This window comes from Dama dama, chromosome 28 (assembly GCF_033118175.1).
Source record: "Dama dama isolate Ldn47 chromosome 28, ASM3311817v1, whole genome shotgun sequence".
NCBI classification, from domain to species: domain Eukaryota; kingdom Metazoa; phylum Chordata; class Mammalia; order Artiodactyla; family Cervidae; genus Dama; species Dama dama.
In genome coordinates this window covers 39506488-39521800 of record NC_083708.1, presented here as the reverse complement: position 1 = coordinate 39521800, position 15313 = coordinate 39506488, and the positions used below count along the sequence as shown (strand labels likewise).

The 15313-nt window shown below is 37.9% G+C and overlaps 1 protein-coding gene across 1 annotated transcript in view; it reads right to left on the bottom strand.

Annotated features, from left to right (window-relative positions):
- The window catches only part of AK9 (adenylate kinase 9), a 101642-nt gene extending 87457 nt beyond the window's left edge, over window positions 1-14185 (bottom strand). The window contains exons 1-6 of the mRNA XM_061131806.1: window positions 14069-14185; window positions 12708-12771; window positions 11108-11160; window positions 10916-11012; window positions 5468-5580; window positions 1643-1831 (exon numbers count right to left, since the gene is read on the bottom strand). Of these exons, the coding sequence (XP_060987789.1) occupies window positions 1643-1831; window positions 5468-5580; window positions 10916-11012; window positions 11108-11160; window positions 12708-12771; window positions 14069-14185 (633 nt within the window). The remainder of the gene's footprint in view (window positions 1-1642; window positions 1832-5467; window positions 5581-10915; window positions 11013-11107; window positions 11161-12707; window positions 12772-14068) is intronic.
- Window positions 14186-15313: the final 1128 nt, after the last annotated feature.

Genomic DNA, 15313 nt, shown 5'->3' with positions numbered 1-15313 from the left:
TTTGCAACCCTAAGGACTGTAGCCTCCCAGGGTCCTCTGCCCATGGGATTCCAGGCAAGAATCCTGGAGTGGGTTGCCATTTCCTTCTCCAGGGGATCTTCCCACCAGGAATCGAACCCAGGTCTTCCGCATTACAGGCCGATTCTTTTCCGTCTGAGCCACCAGGGAAGCCCATCATCATACATAGTAACAGTTTTTTTCTTGTGATGAGAACTTTTAAGATCTGTGCTTAAATGAAAGAACAAACGCCAAAAATTCATTTAACCCATTAGTGAGGGAAACAGCAGGGTGACAAAACTGAAGTATATATAATTACTGAAATCAGAGTGCAAAGTTTGATGTTAATATCCTTAACATCCTTCAGGGCAATAAAACTGTTGCCTTTGGCGTTTATCTTTTCTACTAGACAAATGATTTGCAATGTATCCTTCTCTACATTAACATTAGACTTAACTGAGTCTAGGTCCTAATAGAAATAGTATTTATTCATGATAATTTATAAGTTATAGAAACTATTTAAAATTATTAAACATTATAAATAAGTAAATCTATAATAGAAATCACAGGTATATTTCAATAGAGCAAGGACTGGCAAGCTATGACCTGTCTCACTCACCCCAGTGCTAAATCCAGCCCATTACCTATTAACAAACTTCTTGAATGAGTGAAAGTCACTCAGTTGTGTCAGACTCTTTGCGACCCCATGACTATACAGTGCATAGAATTCTCCAGGCCAGAATACTGGAGTGGGTAGCCTTTCCCTTCTCCAGGGGATCTTCCAAACCCAGGGATTGAACCCAGGTCTCCCACATTGCAGGTGGATTCTTTACCAGTTGAACAGAAGAGATGCCCAAGAATACTGGAGTGGGTAGCCCGTCCCTTCCCCAGTGGATCTTTCTGACACTTAGTATCACATTTTCCTCATTGAGTCTGGTATAAGAGTCTTTTGAGGTCCTGTTCCATTATTCTTACTAGTATTGACTTTAGGATTGTTATTATATGTGGAATTGGGGTATAGATTTCTTTTCATGTGCTCTCTTTGCCAGAGTTTGGAATCGGGGTTATGTTAACGTCATAAATTGGATTCTACCTGGGCTGCCTTCTTCCTCAAATCACATATGTTTTCTGTTGCTCTGACTCTTCACACTAGCCTGCATAGTGCTTGAGACACGGCAGGTGACCAGTAACTCTCTGTTGCTATGAAATGAAGCAGATTAGCTGTCAGGATATGGAGGGACTTCCACACTGACAAGAAGGATGACCTTAAACTTGATGACCTTTATATTATGATCTAATAGTTCTTGAAAACATGAAATATTTTTGCTGTTTCCTCTAACTGAATCAAACCTTAAGGAAAATATAATTTTCTGTATAGAATATTCATATTTTGTCATTGAATTATAAGCAATTTTTAAAAAATGAAACCAATATAGCAGGCAAGGTGTTTTTTATTTCTCTTTTTAAAAATTTTAATTTATTTGGCTGTGCCAGGTCTTAACTGTGGCATGTGGGATCTAGTTCCCAGATCAGGAATTGAACCCAGCTCCCCCTGCATTGGGAGTGCAGAGTCTTAACCACTGGACCACCAGGGAAGTCCCTATAGCAAATTTTAGAAGTATAGTATCCTGTACACAGATATTACCTCTTCTTCTTCTTGCTCTTCTTCCTCTTCCCCCTCCTCTTCTCCTTTTCCTTCCTTTTGGGCTTCTTTCTTCTTTTTCCTACGATTCTCAATGACTTCAGGATCCCACTGATCTCTTGTGTATATGTATCCTGTACTACTGTGCTGCCTTTGCCCCGAAATTCTTTGGCATAAATCATAGTCAGGGCACTAAGGAACAACATTAACCATTACTCAAAACATTTTGAGTATACCTTTACTTTCTGTTCATATATTATGCAATATATAAACCCCCAAATTCCTCAAAACTCCGAGCAAATGCAGTACTATAAATGGTATTTTGAATCACATTTCATCACATGCCAAGAGAGGCACAAGATACAACTTTTATGTTATGGCAACACATTTCTTTACCCACAACTAATACATATGACAAAGTTTCAGAAGCTGTAGAATAAAAAAGGGAGTTAGAATAACAGTAGAAAGAGCTAGAGAAGTAGAATAGAAAATCTGTTTAGTTAGCAGAGGTACATAGGAGGATTTTGTCAGATTAGTTTGAAAAGGCTGAGAATGGATGAAAATGGTGGGATAGCCACATTATTCCAACAAAAAAATAGATCATGTGTTCATAGTATTTACTATGAGATACAGCCTTATGGATGAAGTATTTCATAAAATAGCATCAGTGAATGGGATCTGAAAGGTCACCTGGTTTAGTCTAACCTTACCATCTGCAAATGAGAAAACTGAATCCGGATAGTAAAAAAGGCCAAAACCAAAGTCTATGAGTGATTTTCTCATTTCAAGTGCTTCCATGTGTATAATATTTCACTCGGTTCTTAAACTAACCCTGTCAGAGAAGTAATACAATATTAGGATTCAAACTATTTTCAGATCAGAGAAGGACTGCCCTGGCAGCATCAGGTCACAGTGTCATGAGGGGAAACTACAACCTGAGACCAGGCCTTCTGCTCCATAGCCCACGCTCTGTAACACATTATTAATGATAAACTAAGGTTTGGGGCTGTGAAGCCTGCTCTGAATATTTTTCAGGATAAAAACCTCCGGATGACATTCTCTAGTAGTGGTTTTAAAACATCAGAGTGTAACTCTATATAGAGGACTATAAATAAAGTTTTCTGCTTGTGATTTATTAAGTCTGGAGTGAGGCTCACTCACACATTTTAACAAACATCTTCAGTGATTCTGATGCCAACAGTTTATGCACCACACATTTGAGAAAGAAAGGGGGCAAGGAACTTTAGAACTTTTCATGCTAATATTCTGATTTCCTCAGATTACTTCTATATGGGATGGGAATTTATTGATGCAAGACTTTTATTTAGGCTTTCTAATTTTTCACACACAAAAAAGATTTCAACCCATACTGGTAATTTAAAAAAACATATGCATATTTGCCCTCATTCAGCAACCTAGAATACCCACATTTTGGGTCCTTGGCAAAGACTATTGCCTTTAGCTGTCTCCTGTTCTCACGTATCAGTTCAGTTCCGTTGCTCAGTCGTGTCTGACTCTGCAACCCCATGGACTGCAGCACGCCAGGCTTCCCTGTCCTTCACCAACTCCCAGAACTTGCTCACACCCATGTCCATCGAGTCAGTGATGCCATCCAACCACCTCATCCTCTGTCTTCCCCTTCTCTTCCTGCCTTCAATCTTTCCCAACATCAGGGTCTTTTCCAATGAGCTAGTTCTTCGCATCAGGTGGCCAAAGTATTGGGGTTTCAACCTCAGCATCAGTCCTTCCAATGAATATTCAGGACTGATTTCCTTTAGGATGGACTGGGTTGATCTCCTTGCAGTCCAAGGGACTCTCAAGAGTCTTCTCCAACACCACAGTTCAAAAGCATCAATTCTTCAGTGCCCAGTTTTCGTTATAGTCCAACTCTCACATCCATACATGACTACTGGAAAACCATAGTTTTGACTAGATGGACCTTTTCACATAAAGGAAGTGATTTATCAATCTTAGGGTGAGGCTGTGCCTCAGAGCAGCCCTCAAACTTCAGCAGCATCAGTGTCACCTGGAGAGCTTTTTCAACACAGACAGCTGGATGCCACCCCCCACAGTTTCTGTAGTTCTGGGTTGCTCCCTGAGAATCTGCATTTCTGATAAGCTTCTTGAGTGCTGCTAATGCAGTTGGCTCTAGGAACAAACCCTGAGGACCATTGCTGTAGTAGATCACTGGCCTTTAATGCTTTTTCTCTTTTTTTAAGTACAGACCTCTTTAGAATATGATGAACGCCATAAGCTTTTGCTTCAGGAAAATGCCCATACACATAAAATTTGCATATAATTTCAGATGGTTCATGGGTGCTTAAGTGTTCTTGGACCCCAGGCTTAGAACTTCTGGTCTGGAAATCCCAGACTCCATTCCCAAATAAAGTCAGACCATCAGAGAAGTGTGTGCTGTACTGAAGTTCTGTTTCACACGAGGTCCTCTGATTACACTCCAGCTACCTATAGAAACTGCCATGGACACCTACCGTCACACTTACATCAGTGGGGTTAAGGGCTTCATTCTCTACACACAGTACAATGCTTATATTGAACCCATGTTAAGACATATCTCTCATTTAGTTTTTCCTGAGGAATTCCTCATCTTTTCAAGGACAATGTGAATTTTATATAACTGGTCACATTTCCCCTTCTACTTTGGCTCATCAAACTTAGAACCAAATTCATGACCCAAATTTAGTGAGCATTTGGGGCCTTAATGCCTGCTTATCTGTGTGTTCTTATTACACTGAGTCTTAATTTCCTATACACTCTCTATTTTTCATGGCCTAGACTTTATATTTGGTTTCAGTTAAATCTTTGAGATTATTTTTCTTCTCTCCATTATACACATGGGTGACATTCTGAAAGTCACAAAGGGGTGTTGATTGGCCCCTGACCATGATCTGTGGCTGGGGCTGCAGAAGACACCACACCCAGCACTGGACGCCACCTGTCTCTCACGGCTGGCCCAAACACACCACTGAGTCCCCGCACCTGAGCTGAGAACCATCTGATTTATTTATTCTGAGTGGGGGGACCAGGCAGGGTATTATTAGAAATAGTTATCATTCATTTTATAAACTAGTCATCCTCACCTCACCGCATTCTTACCATAACCCTATGAGGCAGCTATCTTTGTATCATCTTTGTGAAGAGGATATTGAGGCTCCTAAATGTGATTCACCAAGTTCTACAGTTGGTAAAGGAAAGAACTGGGACCAACCTAGCAATGTTATTAACATTCACACATCTGAATCATTTGTTCATCCTTTCATTTTGTTTAACTGGCAGAGTTATTAGGTACCATTCATTGTACTAGTTGATGTTTACAGGAGTAAGACATGGTTCCCGCCTCCAAGCAAGGCATGCGTCTAGAAGAAAATGGACAATTACAATATAATGCGGTATTAATAATATGATAGAAAAGAGCAACGTGAGCGGTTGTCAGACAATATTTAACTTTTCTGTGGTGAGTAAAGGGTGGGATATAAGAAGAGAGAGAAGAGAGTGTAGGAATGAGAGTCAGTTAACTTTTGTGTTAATGTGGAGGGGGTGGTCATCAGGGAACATTCTGTAGAGAGGATGCCTGAATTGACTTTCAAAGAATGACTATGATTAAGCCTGGTGAAAGTGCAAGAAGGTATTTCCTGTGGACAGAGCTACAGGAGCAAAAGAACGGAGGTATGAGAAAATACATTTCAGTCCCTAAAATTGATGCATAAGTTATTTTTTCTTAGCTCCTTAAAAAATTAATAACATTCCTTGAATTTAACTACTATCAAAAAGAATATTTATATACTCTATACTATAAAGATATATTCTTACCTTAATATTGATTATAATATCAGGTTTCAATTTTAAATTTCTAATTAATTCTATTTGCTGCAGAGTAGTCATGGCATCCTGTGAAAGTGATGGTATTTCAGTGATAATATAGCCTGTAGAGTGAAATATAATTTTAAAAGTTTTATAATATTATCAATATCTGAGAGAGTGGATTTATTATTACTTTATAAAAACATCATTTCTCTATTGATGAATACTAATGCTGATCTTAAAATATCTGTTGACATTTAAAATTAATAGTTAATGTTATTGCCACATGAAGTATAACTATGAATAATGTTTCTCTGGCAATAAAACTATTGGGCTAAAGGAGACATCTTTAAAAATTCCAAATCAATTTATTTTAGGCACAAGAGGTGCCTAGAGAGGGAAATTCCATGCCATTAATTCTTTAACTCATCTTAGGAAAACTCATACGGTGAGTGGTAAAGGTAAATCGTAGGGGTTGCATGGTATATTATTTTTCTTTCTTGAATTAATATTTCATAATAGAATATACATATACAGTGTTTATGTAAGTTACAGAGAATTAAAAAAAATCCATGTAACCCTCATACAGTTTAAGAAACAACATTATTAATGATTTTGGCTTAGTATGCTTATTGGCTTGCATCCCTACCCCAAAACCTATATCTGCTCATTGAAATTCACCCTTGATACCATTATCATATTAGTTTCCTTAATATATTTAGTTAATATGTCACTCTCTTGTTTGAGAAACTTTTCTCTGTCTTAAAATTTATTTATTTTTTAACTGAAGGATAATTGCTTTACAGAATTTTGTTGTTTCCGTCAAACCTCAGCATGAATCACCCATAGGTATACATATACTCCCTCCCATCTCCCTCCCCATCCCACTCCTCTAAGTTGATACAGAGCCCCTGTTTGAGTTTCCTGATCCATACAGAAGAGAAACCTTTCTCTTAATAGAACAGAATAAAGTCTTGACTCTGTCGCTGGAAATTAAAGGCCTTCGACAAGTTTTTCTGCTGTTTTAGAGAATATTTTTTCCTTGGAGGAACTGACGAATTATGGTTATTAAGCTTTGATTTTTGGCACACATTTTATAAAAAGTTAGTGGAATGAGGTTGTCAAGACTGACCAGTGCCTCCTCTGGGACATGATGGCTGGCATTAACCCCTTGGACTGACACCCTGCAATGCTGGGTGCCGTGGTGAAGGTGACTGCACGACTTAGCCCTGGACTGAATTCAACCGTGGCCCAGCTGACCCATCCTGATCAGATAAATCCAGAGACCAGTCAGTCCCCAGAGATCATCACCTCCCCCCCAACTCTAAGCAACAAGGGATTACACAAGACCTCCCTCCCATCCCCTCTGCTCAGCACTGCTCGCCTCTGTGTATCTGCAATGGATGACAGAAAGATGCTTGGCACTCTGCTTGCAGGGCTCTCTAGCACCCTGCCTGCTACCACAACCAATGCCACTGCTCAGAGAGCTTCTCAGGCATTCCAAGCATGCCTGTCTGCAGGCATGCCAAACCTTGCGTATACATGTATATTCAAATGAACTTCCTACTTGGTCTCTTTCCTGGTGGGACCAGCAGAAATAGCAGGTTGTTTCCATGGGGTCTGGCTCTTAGTGTTCTGCCTCAGTGTTCTGAGCAATGGATTTGGGGGCTTTACCCACTGAGAGGTGGCCAGTATCATCATATCCAGACCACAGAAATATATTTATGGAAGAATTGTGGCAGAGATAGTTTTGTTGCTTGTCTCACCATTGAAGATTTAGAGGAATAACTTAGTTCTCTAGATCCAATTCTGGGAAGATCTCAAGGGGATACTTCTTAGAGCGACTGAGCCCACTGTTAACCTCTCTAATTCCAGAGATGTGTTGTAAAGATGGAAGCATAGGTGAGGAGTTCCACCATCCCATCCCACCTTTCCTTGACACCCATTACTAAGCCTTTGTACCCCGTGCTGAAGATGGAAGAATGGTAGACCCCACCCCCTCCTTGCTGGGAAGGTCTGCATATACCATCATAGGCAAGATAGGCACTAGGCAGGCTAATGCCCAGCCTGCATCACTCCCACCAAGGAACAACTCAGACTGTTCACACCACTGCCCAGGGGAAGCCAACTGGCCTGTAGCATCACTTTGCCAGCACTTTCTGGCACAGTGGGAAGAAGGTATTCCCACAAAACCAAAGATGGCATGCCACTGCTCTTAGACTGAAGTGTTGAGAGATCCATGGACATCAGGTGGCTTAGTGTCTAGCCAGGCCTGATAGTTATCTCACCTCATGCCAGCCTGACATGAACGGACACACTGGTGACCAATGACTTACAGTACCATCTACAATCTGACACACCGGGGCAGGGGCTGCCCAGACCAGGGCTGTCCATCAGTCACTTGGGAAAATTATTTTTTCTGGAATATAGAAAGAGAAAGCAGAGAGGGGCTTCTTAGGGTACCCAGGAATTGACTCTTCCTTTTTCTCTTGTGTGAGGATGCAGCGCACGGCATCTGATTTTGGCTCAAGGCCAACACAGCATGACAGGCTGTGAATAAATGGTTTATAACTACAGGTAATGTAAAGTTTTTTTAAATAGTGATAGAAGCTCCGGGTATAAAAGGTCTCTGGTACAGAAAAACATTGATTGGATCTGATAGTACTTTACTGTGCAGGGTTCCTGGCAGCACATATCCATCTTTAGGGATTTTGGAATCATCAATAACCCAGCCTCAGCCAGCCCCTGACCCAAGTTAATATCTCTATTTTGAAAGCCCTTCACTTTCAATATCACTTCTACCATCCACCAGGCTGGTGGATAAGACCAAACATCAAAAAGAATCCTTGCTTAGCAGAGAGTTTCAAACTGTGTTTAGCAAAGTGCTAGGTTCCAAAGAAATTTCTCTGGGGCTGCTGTAGGATGGGTGAAGGGAGGCTGGGTAGAAGGAACTTGACATCCTGCCTTCACTGTAGCCCTAAATGAGCCCAGTTGGGCATGCCTAGACTGAGGCCATGCACTCGCATGCTGACAGTGAGGCCCTCAGGCTCAAGAATTATTATACGACTGACTTTTCCTCTGCCAGCTCCCAGGACCAGTACTAGGGTCCCAGAAGTCTAGGGGAAAGAGGCATACATTGAATGATACCAGGGGGTGTAACTGGCAAAATTCAGAAGCTTAGGAAACTCAAAGACAAATAACCAGTTTCTTCAGCATAAAAAAAACAAGATGCTAGACAGAGGTACAGGCAATTTATAGATAAAAGGAAACTGTGACACACGAAGCAATAGCAATATGTGAAACCTGGTTGGCTGGATCCTGCTTCAAACAAACAAACAAACAAGCAAATTAAAACCAACTAGAAAAAAAAATATGAGGTACTGGGTGAAATTTGACCACAGACGGGTAAGTAGATGAATTATTATTAACTTTCAGGTATGATAATGGTAATATGATAAGTTTTAAAGGAATCTTTATCTTTTTGAGATACAAACTAAAATATTTACAGATGATATGATATGGATTAGCTTCAAAGTAAAGTTGGTTGGGGGAGGGGTATAGTCAGAAGTGTGAATAAATAAGACGGGACAAGGGTTGTCATTGTTGAAGCTGGGTGAGAGACACATGGGGGGTTTTATACCAGTCTCTCTACTTTCATTTGACATTTTCCATAATAAGTTAAAAAGTTTATGAACATTGCGAATGGCAAGCTGAGTAGATTTATTTTTCTAATATTTCTTTTTTTTCTTTCTCTTTTTGCCAGTACTTAATAATATATGCCATCTTTTTGTGACCGAGTAAGTCACCCTAAATTTTCGTAAGAGGTCAGGTGAAGTAAAGAATAAACAAAAAGATATTTACCTATATACCTTTACATATATTCTTCAGTTTCAATCATTATACTTTTTGAGGTAATTTAATGACCTAAACTGGAATTCTGTGATTGTCTTTTTTTACCTTTTTATTCATTTTACTTTCCTCATTCTGAGTGCTTTTCCTAAGTCCATTCTCTTTATTGGAGGAGGGAATGTCAACCCACTCCAGTATTCTTGCCTGGAGAACCCCCACGTTCAGAGAAGCCTGGTGGGCTACAGTCCCCGGAGTCACAAAGAGTCAGACACGACTGAGCGACTAAACATATTCTCTTTATTACTGATCACTAGATAGTTAAATCGGAGAAGGCAATGGCACCCCACTCCAGTACTCTTGCCTGGAAAATCCCATGGACGGAGGAACCTGGTAGGCTGCAGTCCATGGGGTCGCGAAGAGTCAGACATGACTGAGCGACTTCACTTTCACTTTTCACTTTCATGCATTGGAGAAGGAAATGGCAACCCACTCCAGTGTTCTTGCCTGGAGAATCCCAGGGATGGGGTCACACAGAGTCGGACACGACTGAAGTGACTTAGCAGTAGCAGTAGCAGATAGTTAAATGGATGGATAAAGTGTATTTATATGAAATAAAAGAGATGATATGTGGATATATTAATATATTTATGTATTAAATAGTTCATTCTGTATATATAGATCTTTCTACATATAGATATAGATTATATATATATATATTATATATAAAATCTACATTTTTGGCCACTGATCAGCATCAACTGCAACTAACTATACATGTATACACACACACATATATAGTCTTCAGTGAGAAATCTGCTGTTGCTACTTCCACTATTGATTTTCATTGTACTGCACTTTATTTGTGCCCCTGTATTAATAGTCACAGCACCCTCTCTTAATGTACTGAGCCTATAAAGCAGATCTCTATATTTTTTTCTCTCATCAGTAAATCTCTTTCAGGTGGATGATTTTCTCCCAAACATATCTTTATTCTTCTTCCTTCTTTGGCAAATGCCATAGAGTTTGCCCTTTTCCTTTTAGTCATTCTGAACTTAAGTAGTCTGCCTTGGGAAATTAGGTCCAATGTCCCAGTTCAGCATCTGTTTGAGCGCAGAGAGATTTCTCGGGTCAGAGCCAGAGGGTAGATTGGATAGAGGCTGAAGCCTGCAAGTATCTGGAGCCAGAGGATAAGTTGGTGTCATTCTAGTTCCCATTCCTGTCTTATGAGTGTGGATTAATGCAGAGAAACCTAACCATTGACAGGACTTAATAATAAAACTCAGGGCAAATAGGAAAGCAGTTAGCAGAGGCTGTCAGTGCTGCATGAAGGACCACAGCAGATTATTGATGCTTTTGCTGAGTAACACGTTGCTAAAAGAAGGTTGAATCACATAAACTTAACTTTTGAAAACAAATGTAGATTCTGAAGAACAAAAACAAGTAAACAAGCAAATAAACTATCAGAATCACTCAATTGAATTCAGACTCCGGGATTCCTGCGCCAGGGGTAAAAATAAAAGGTGCAACTCCGGGAATTATTTGTGCCTCAGATAAACCATGAGTCTTAAGGTTGCTCTGAGAGCCACTGATGTATAAAAAGAAACATACCAAAGTGAGAGACTTCTGAGGAGTTCAGCTTCTCCAGCATTAACTTTGTGACAAGTTCATCTGGAATGCTTTGGCCACTGACCAGCAGTGACTGCAACTAAGAACAAGCATAGATATTGCATATGACAGTATAATGTACATGCGGTACACAGCTTTTAAAGAAATCGTAACAGTTTTGAAACTTAGATTTACCATAGCTCCTGTTACAGTGTCACTGGCAATCTGTTCTTCCAAAATTGGTAAAGCTAAAATATGAATTCAGAATATTAGCACAAATTGTTCTGAGAATTTTCAAGTAAGAAACATATTTGTATGTTTTTAACTAGTAACACAGATTGATATTTGTGTCACTTTAGAGTTTACAAAGCACATTTACACTCATTATATCATTTAAGCCTATCTAAAGTACAAGGTAGCAGAATGTATCCCATAAACAACTTCTCTCTGACATTCACCCAGCTAAAAGATCCTGGGGAAGCTAACTTCCCAAACACCTTTGCATCTTGCATGCTTGTGCTCTGTGTAGTATACCAGGGAATACAGATGAAATGAGGTTGTATATGACAGTGATTTGGAAATTAGAAAGAATTATACAAAGTATACACTAGTATTAACATTACTAGTCCAGATACTTTTATAACCATGCATAGTTATATCTACAGCCCATTAATTTTGCACACTGATTGTATAAAAGGAAATTATACATCAAGAAATGTTAAAAATAGATAAAACTCTGAAATTAATCTAGGAAAAAGGGGTCCTGAGGGTGAAATTCTAATAACTTGGTTCCTTTTTAAGAGGAGATATTTAATCCCATGATGAAAGATATTCTAGGACAGAAATGACAGGGGCATAACCTAGGGGAGGACCCAGGAACCTATGATGTCCCTATCTGCTGTTAATCTATGATAAGTTTGGTGCTTTTTAAGATTTCCTACAAGTGGATTTTATTTTGATAACGAAAAAGGGGACATTTTAAAAGTTTTCTGTGTGTTTGTGTTATGTGTTAACAAATTGTTCTCCCTCCAAGTTGTACCAGATCATCACTGCACTAACAGCATGTGAAATGCTCATTTGATAACATTCTTGCCAACAATGATAGTAGAAACTGTAAAGATTCACTGCCAATCTATTCAGCAAATATGGATCAGATTATTTACATTAGCATTTCTTTGAATAGTAACAAAGTTAAACTCTTTCTCGTATATTTGTCCATTTTTATTTCTACTTTTATGAATTATAGATTCATTCTTTTGCTTATTTTTCTTTTAAGGCATAAATGGTTTTATTGGTTAAAAGAATATGTATGTACAAAGATACAAATCCCTGTCTTAAATATTGCAAAGAATGAAAAGCAAATTACAAATGACAAAAAACAAAATTAATCATTGAAGATAATTTAGTCCTGGGAAATCTTCCCATGAGAAGCTGTGAGAGTTCCCTCTCTTCTCATCTTTCATAGGGAGATACCCACAACACACGTATCCCCATTCGTTCTAAATTATGCAATTAGAGAACTAGAGGCAGTAGAATGAAGTCAAAGATGTTTCATAAACATCTTAAATTCTATGAACAAAATTAAGACTAACAGAAGGGCAAAACATGTTTGATGCTATTTTAAAGATAATATTAAACGGGGTAATGATGTTTGATAAAGCAAATACAGCAAATAATCATAGACTCTAGATAGTAAGTAGATGGACGTATGGGTGTTCATTGTATAATGCTTTACATTTTAATGCATATTTGAAAGTTTTCATAATAAAATATTGGGGGGAAAGGTAAAATTTACCTTCTACACGAATACACTTCCATGCCTGTGTTATCTGTTGGGCTAATGTTGTCTTCCCAACCCCCTTAAAAAGAAAGACATTATGTAAAACCTAAGAGAATAGCTATTTGTCAACAAAACACAATTTTTAAAGATTATATTAATAGGTACTACAATTACATAAATATTATCAAGTAAAATTTTTTCCATACAATAAATAAAGAATAGACCCTAGGTATGAAATATTTATAGCTTCATTTTTCTGTGTTCACTGTCCCACTTGTCACATTTTGTGAAGTGATTTAAGTTTTTTTTTTTAATTAAGAAAATAGTCCTGAAACCAGGAAGGTGTACTGTAATGGTATTCTAGCTATTGCACTCTTCAATTGTTAAATTTTATAATTCTGAATACAAATCATTGTGATAATATTGAGATTCATCATTTTATTTCCTTCCTAAAGTTTATGATTGTGAATGACTAAATGTAAAGACTTCCATATAGTAACTTCCAAGAGCAAAAACTTGCTTGTAATAGATATCTTTGAAAAGTATCATAGTTTAAAGATAAAAGCTCACTTTAATGAAGTAACATTTATATCTGATTGCTTCCACTGTTGACTTTTAAAACTCCATTATGTTTTTAGAAACATAATAAAAGTTATTGGAAACATTTCTTGACTCTGCCCCAGGGTCTGTAGAAAAGCAAGTCAAAAACTGGGTTCAGTCCTAAGACTCTGCTATTCCAGAGAGGCTTTTATATTAACCACCTCAAGCCCTTTAATGGAGCTACCAACTAGCTCAGTGGTTGAAAACAGTTCTCATCTAGAGGTCCTTACTAGAATTGCCTAGGAAGGAAAGTTATCTTACAACAGCCATTCTTGGTTTCTTCCTGTTTTGTGCAAAACTGATACATAGGTCCACTAACAGACTGTGGGGGAAGATGAAGCACAGTCCCTCTCAGGAGCTTTAGAGAGCGATGGGAGAATCTTCCGTTTGTCTCTTTAGTGTCCTGCCTTCACATATCCAGAGAGCCTCACAACAAATTTCACAGAAGTTTTATGTGAAAATTGAGTGTGAAATAACTTTGGATCACATACTATTAATAATTGTTATGGAGCAGTGCTTTGATGAGTTAATTTTTTCATAATATAAAAGCAAAGATAAATACAACCTAGGTTCCTTTTCAGTAATAGTGCACAAGAGGAGAGAAAGTTATAATTTACAACCAATACTATACCAGAGTTCAAGTCATACAATGAAAGTTTAAAAAACACTCAAAAAATTAGCACATTATGTGGTTTTCATTCTTATATGGTAATATTAGATTATGACTTTGAAAATTTTAAATTACATTAAATAATAAGTTAGAAGAGATAACTTACTGGTTTCCCAAATACAACAAAGCAAACAGGTTTAGACAACATAAAGTTTATGTCAGCTTCATCTTCATTAAATATGTCCACAAAAGGATGCTTTTCTGTCTTCTCTTGAGAAGTCATAATACAAAACACTATAGTAAGAAAGAGTAATATTGTTAAAGTGCCTAATTTAGGAGAAATAGGCAGGCAGGCTGGGGAGAACTAGAATATTTTGCAAATTTACTAAGCTCAGAAGCCATTCCACTCCACTGAGAGATGGGTTTTGCCAGTAATGGCAAATAAGTTAACTGATTTATTAAAACAATACTTAGTTCATAGTTTGAGACAGAAAGCAAAAGCCAATATATGCTACATAAAAGACAGCTAAAATAAAGTCTCTTTGAAAGACTAAATTAAGGAAAAAATACACACATGTACATATATACATGTATGTTTTGATGTGTGTATTCTATTAAAGGTCAAATTAGTGTACACACAATCACCTGAAAAAAGCTCAATAGCAGATGCTTAAAAAAATCAAATTAAATGCTATATGTATACACACATAAAATTTGTCTATGGGTATGTATGTAGGGCCTACTAGTGGCTCTAAAAGAAATCCTATTGGAAATGAGAAAATATGCAGAACTGAAAAACAATGAAACTAATACATAAAAAGATAAATAAGCTTACAATTTAAGAAGTTAGAAAAATAGGAAAATAGAAAAAAAAATTTTAAATTAATAAATTAGAAAATAAACATTATACAAAGAAGGTCAACAAAGCTAAAGAGTGGTATTTTGAAAAGATTTACAAATAGAAAACTCTATCAAGATTGATCAAGAACAGAAGATTGAAAGCACAGACAATATTAGACATTAGTTTTTTAGAGGTGTGTTTTCTTACATCTCAAAACTAAGATTTTCCTGTTTTTGTTTTTTCTTTCTTTCATTATAGTCAGAGAATGTTCTCCATGTTATAATAATTCTTTGAAATTTGTTGAGTCTTGTCTTATGGCCTCAGTTCAGTTCAGTTCAGTTCAGTCGCTCAGTCGTGTCCGACTCTTTGCGACCCCATGAATCACAGCACGCCAGGCCTCCCTGTCCATCACCAACTCCTGGTGTTTACTCAAACTCATGCCCACCGAGTTGGTGATGCCATCCAACCATCTCATCCTCTGTTGTCCCCTTCTCCTCCTGCTCCCAATCCCTCCCAGCATCAGGGTCTTTTCTAATGAGTCAACTCTTTGCATGAGGTGGCCAAAGTATT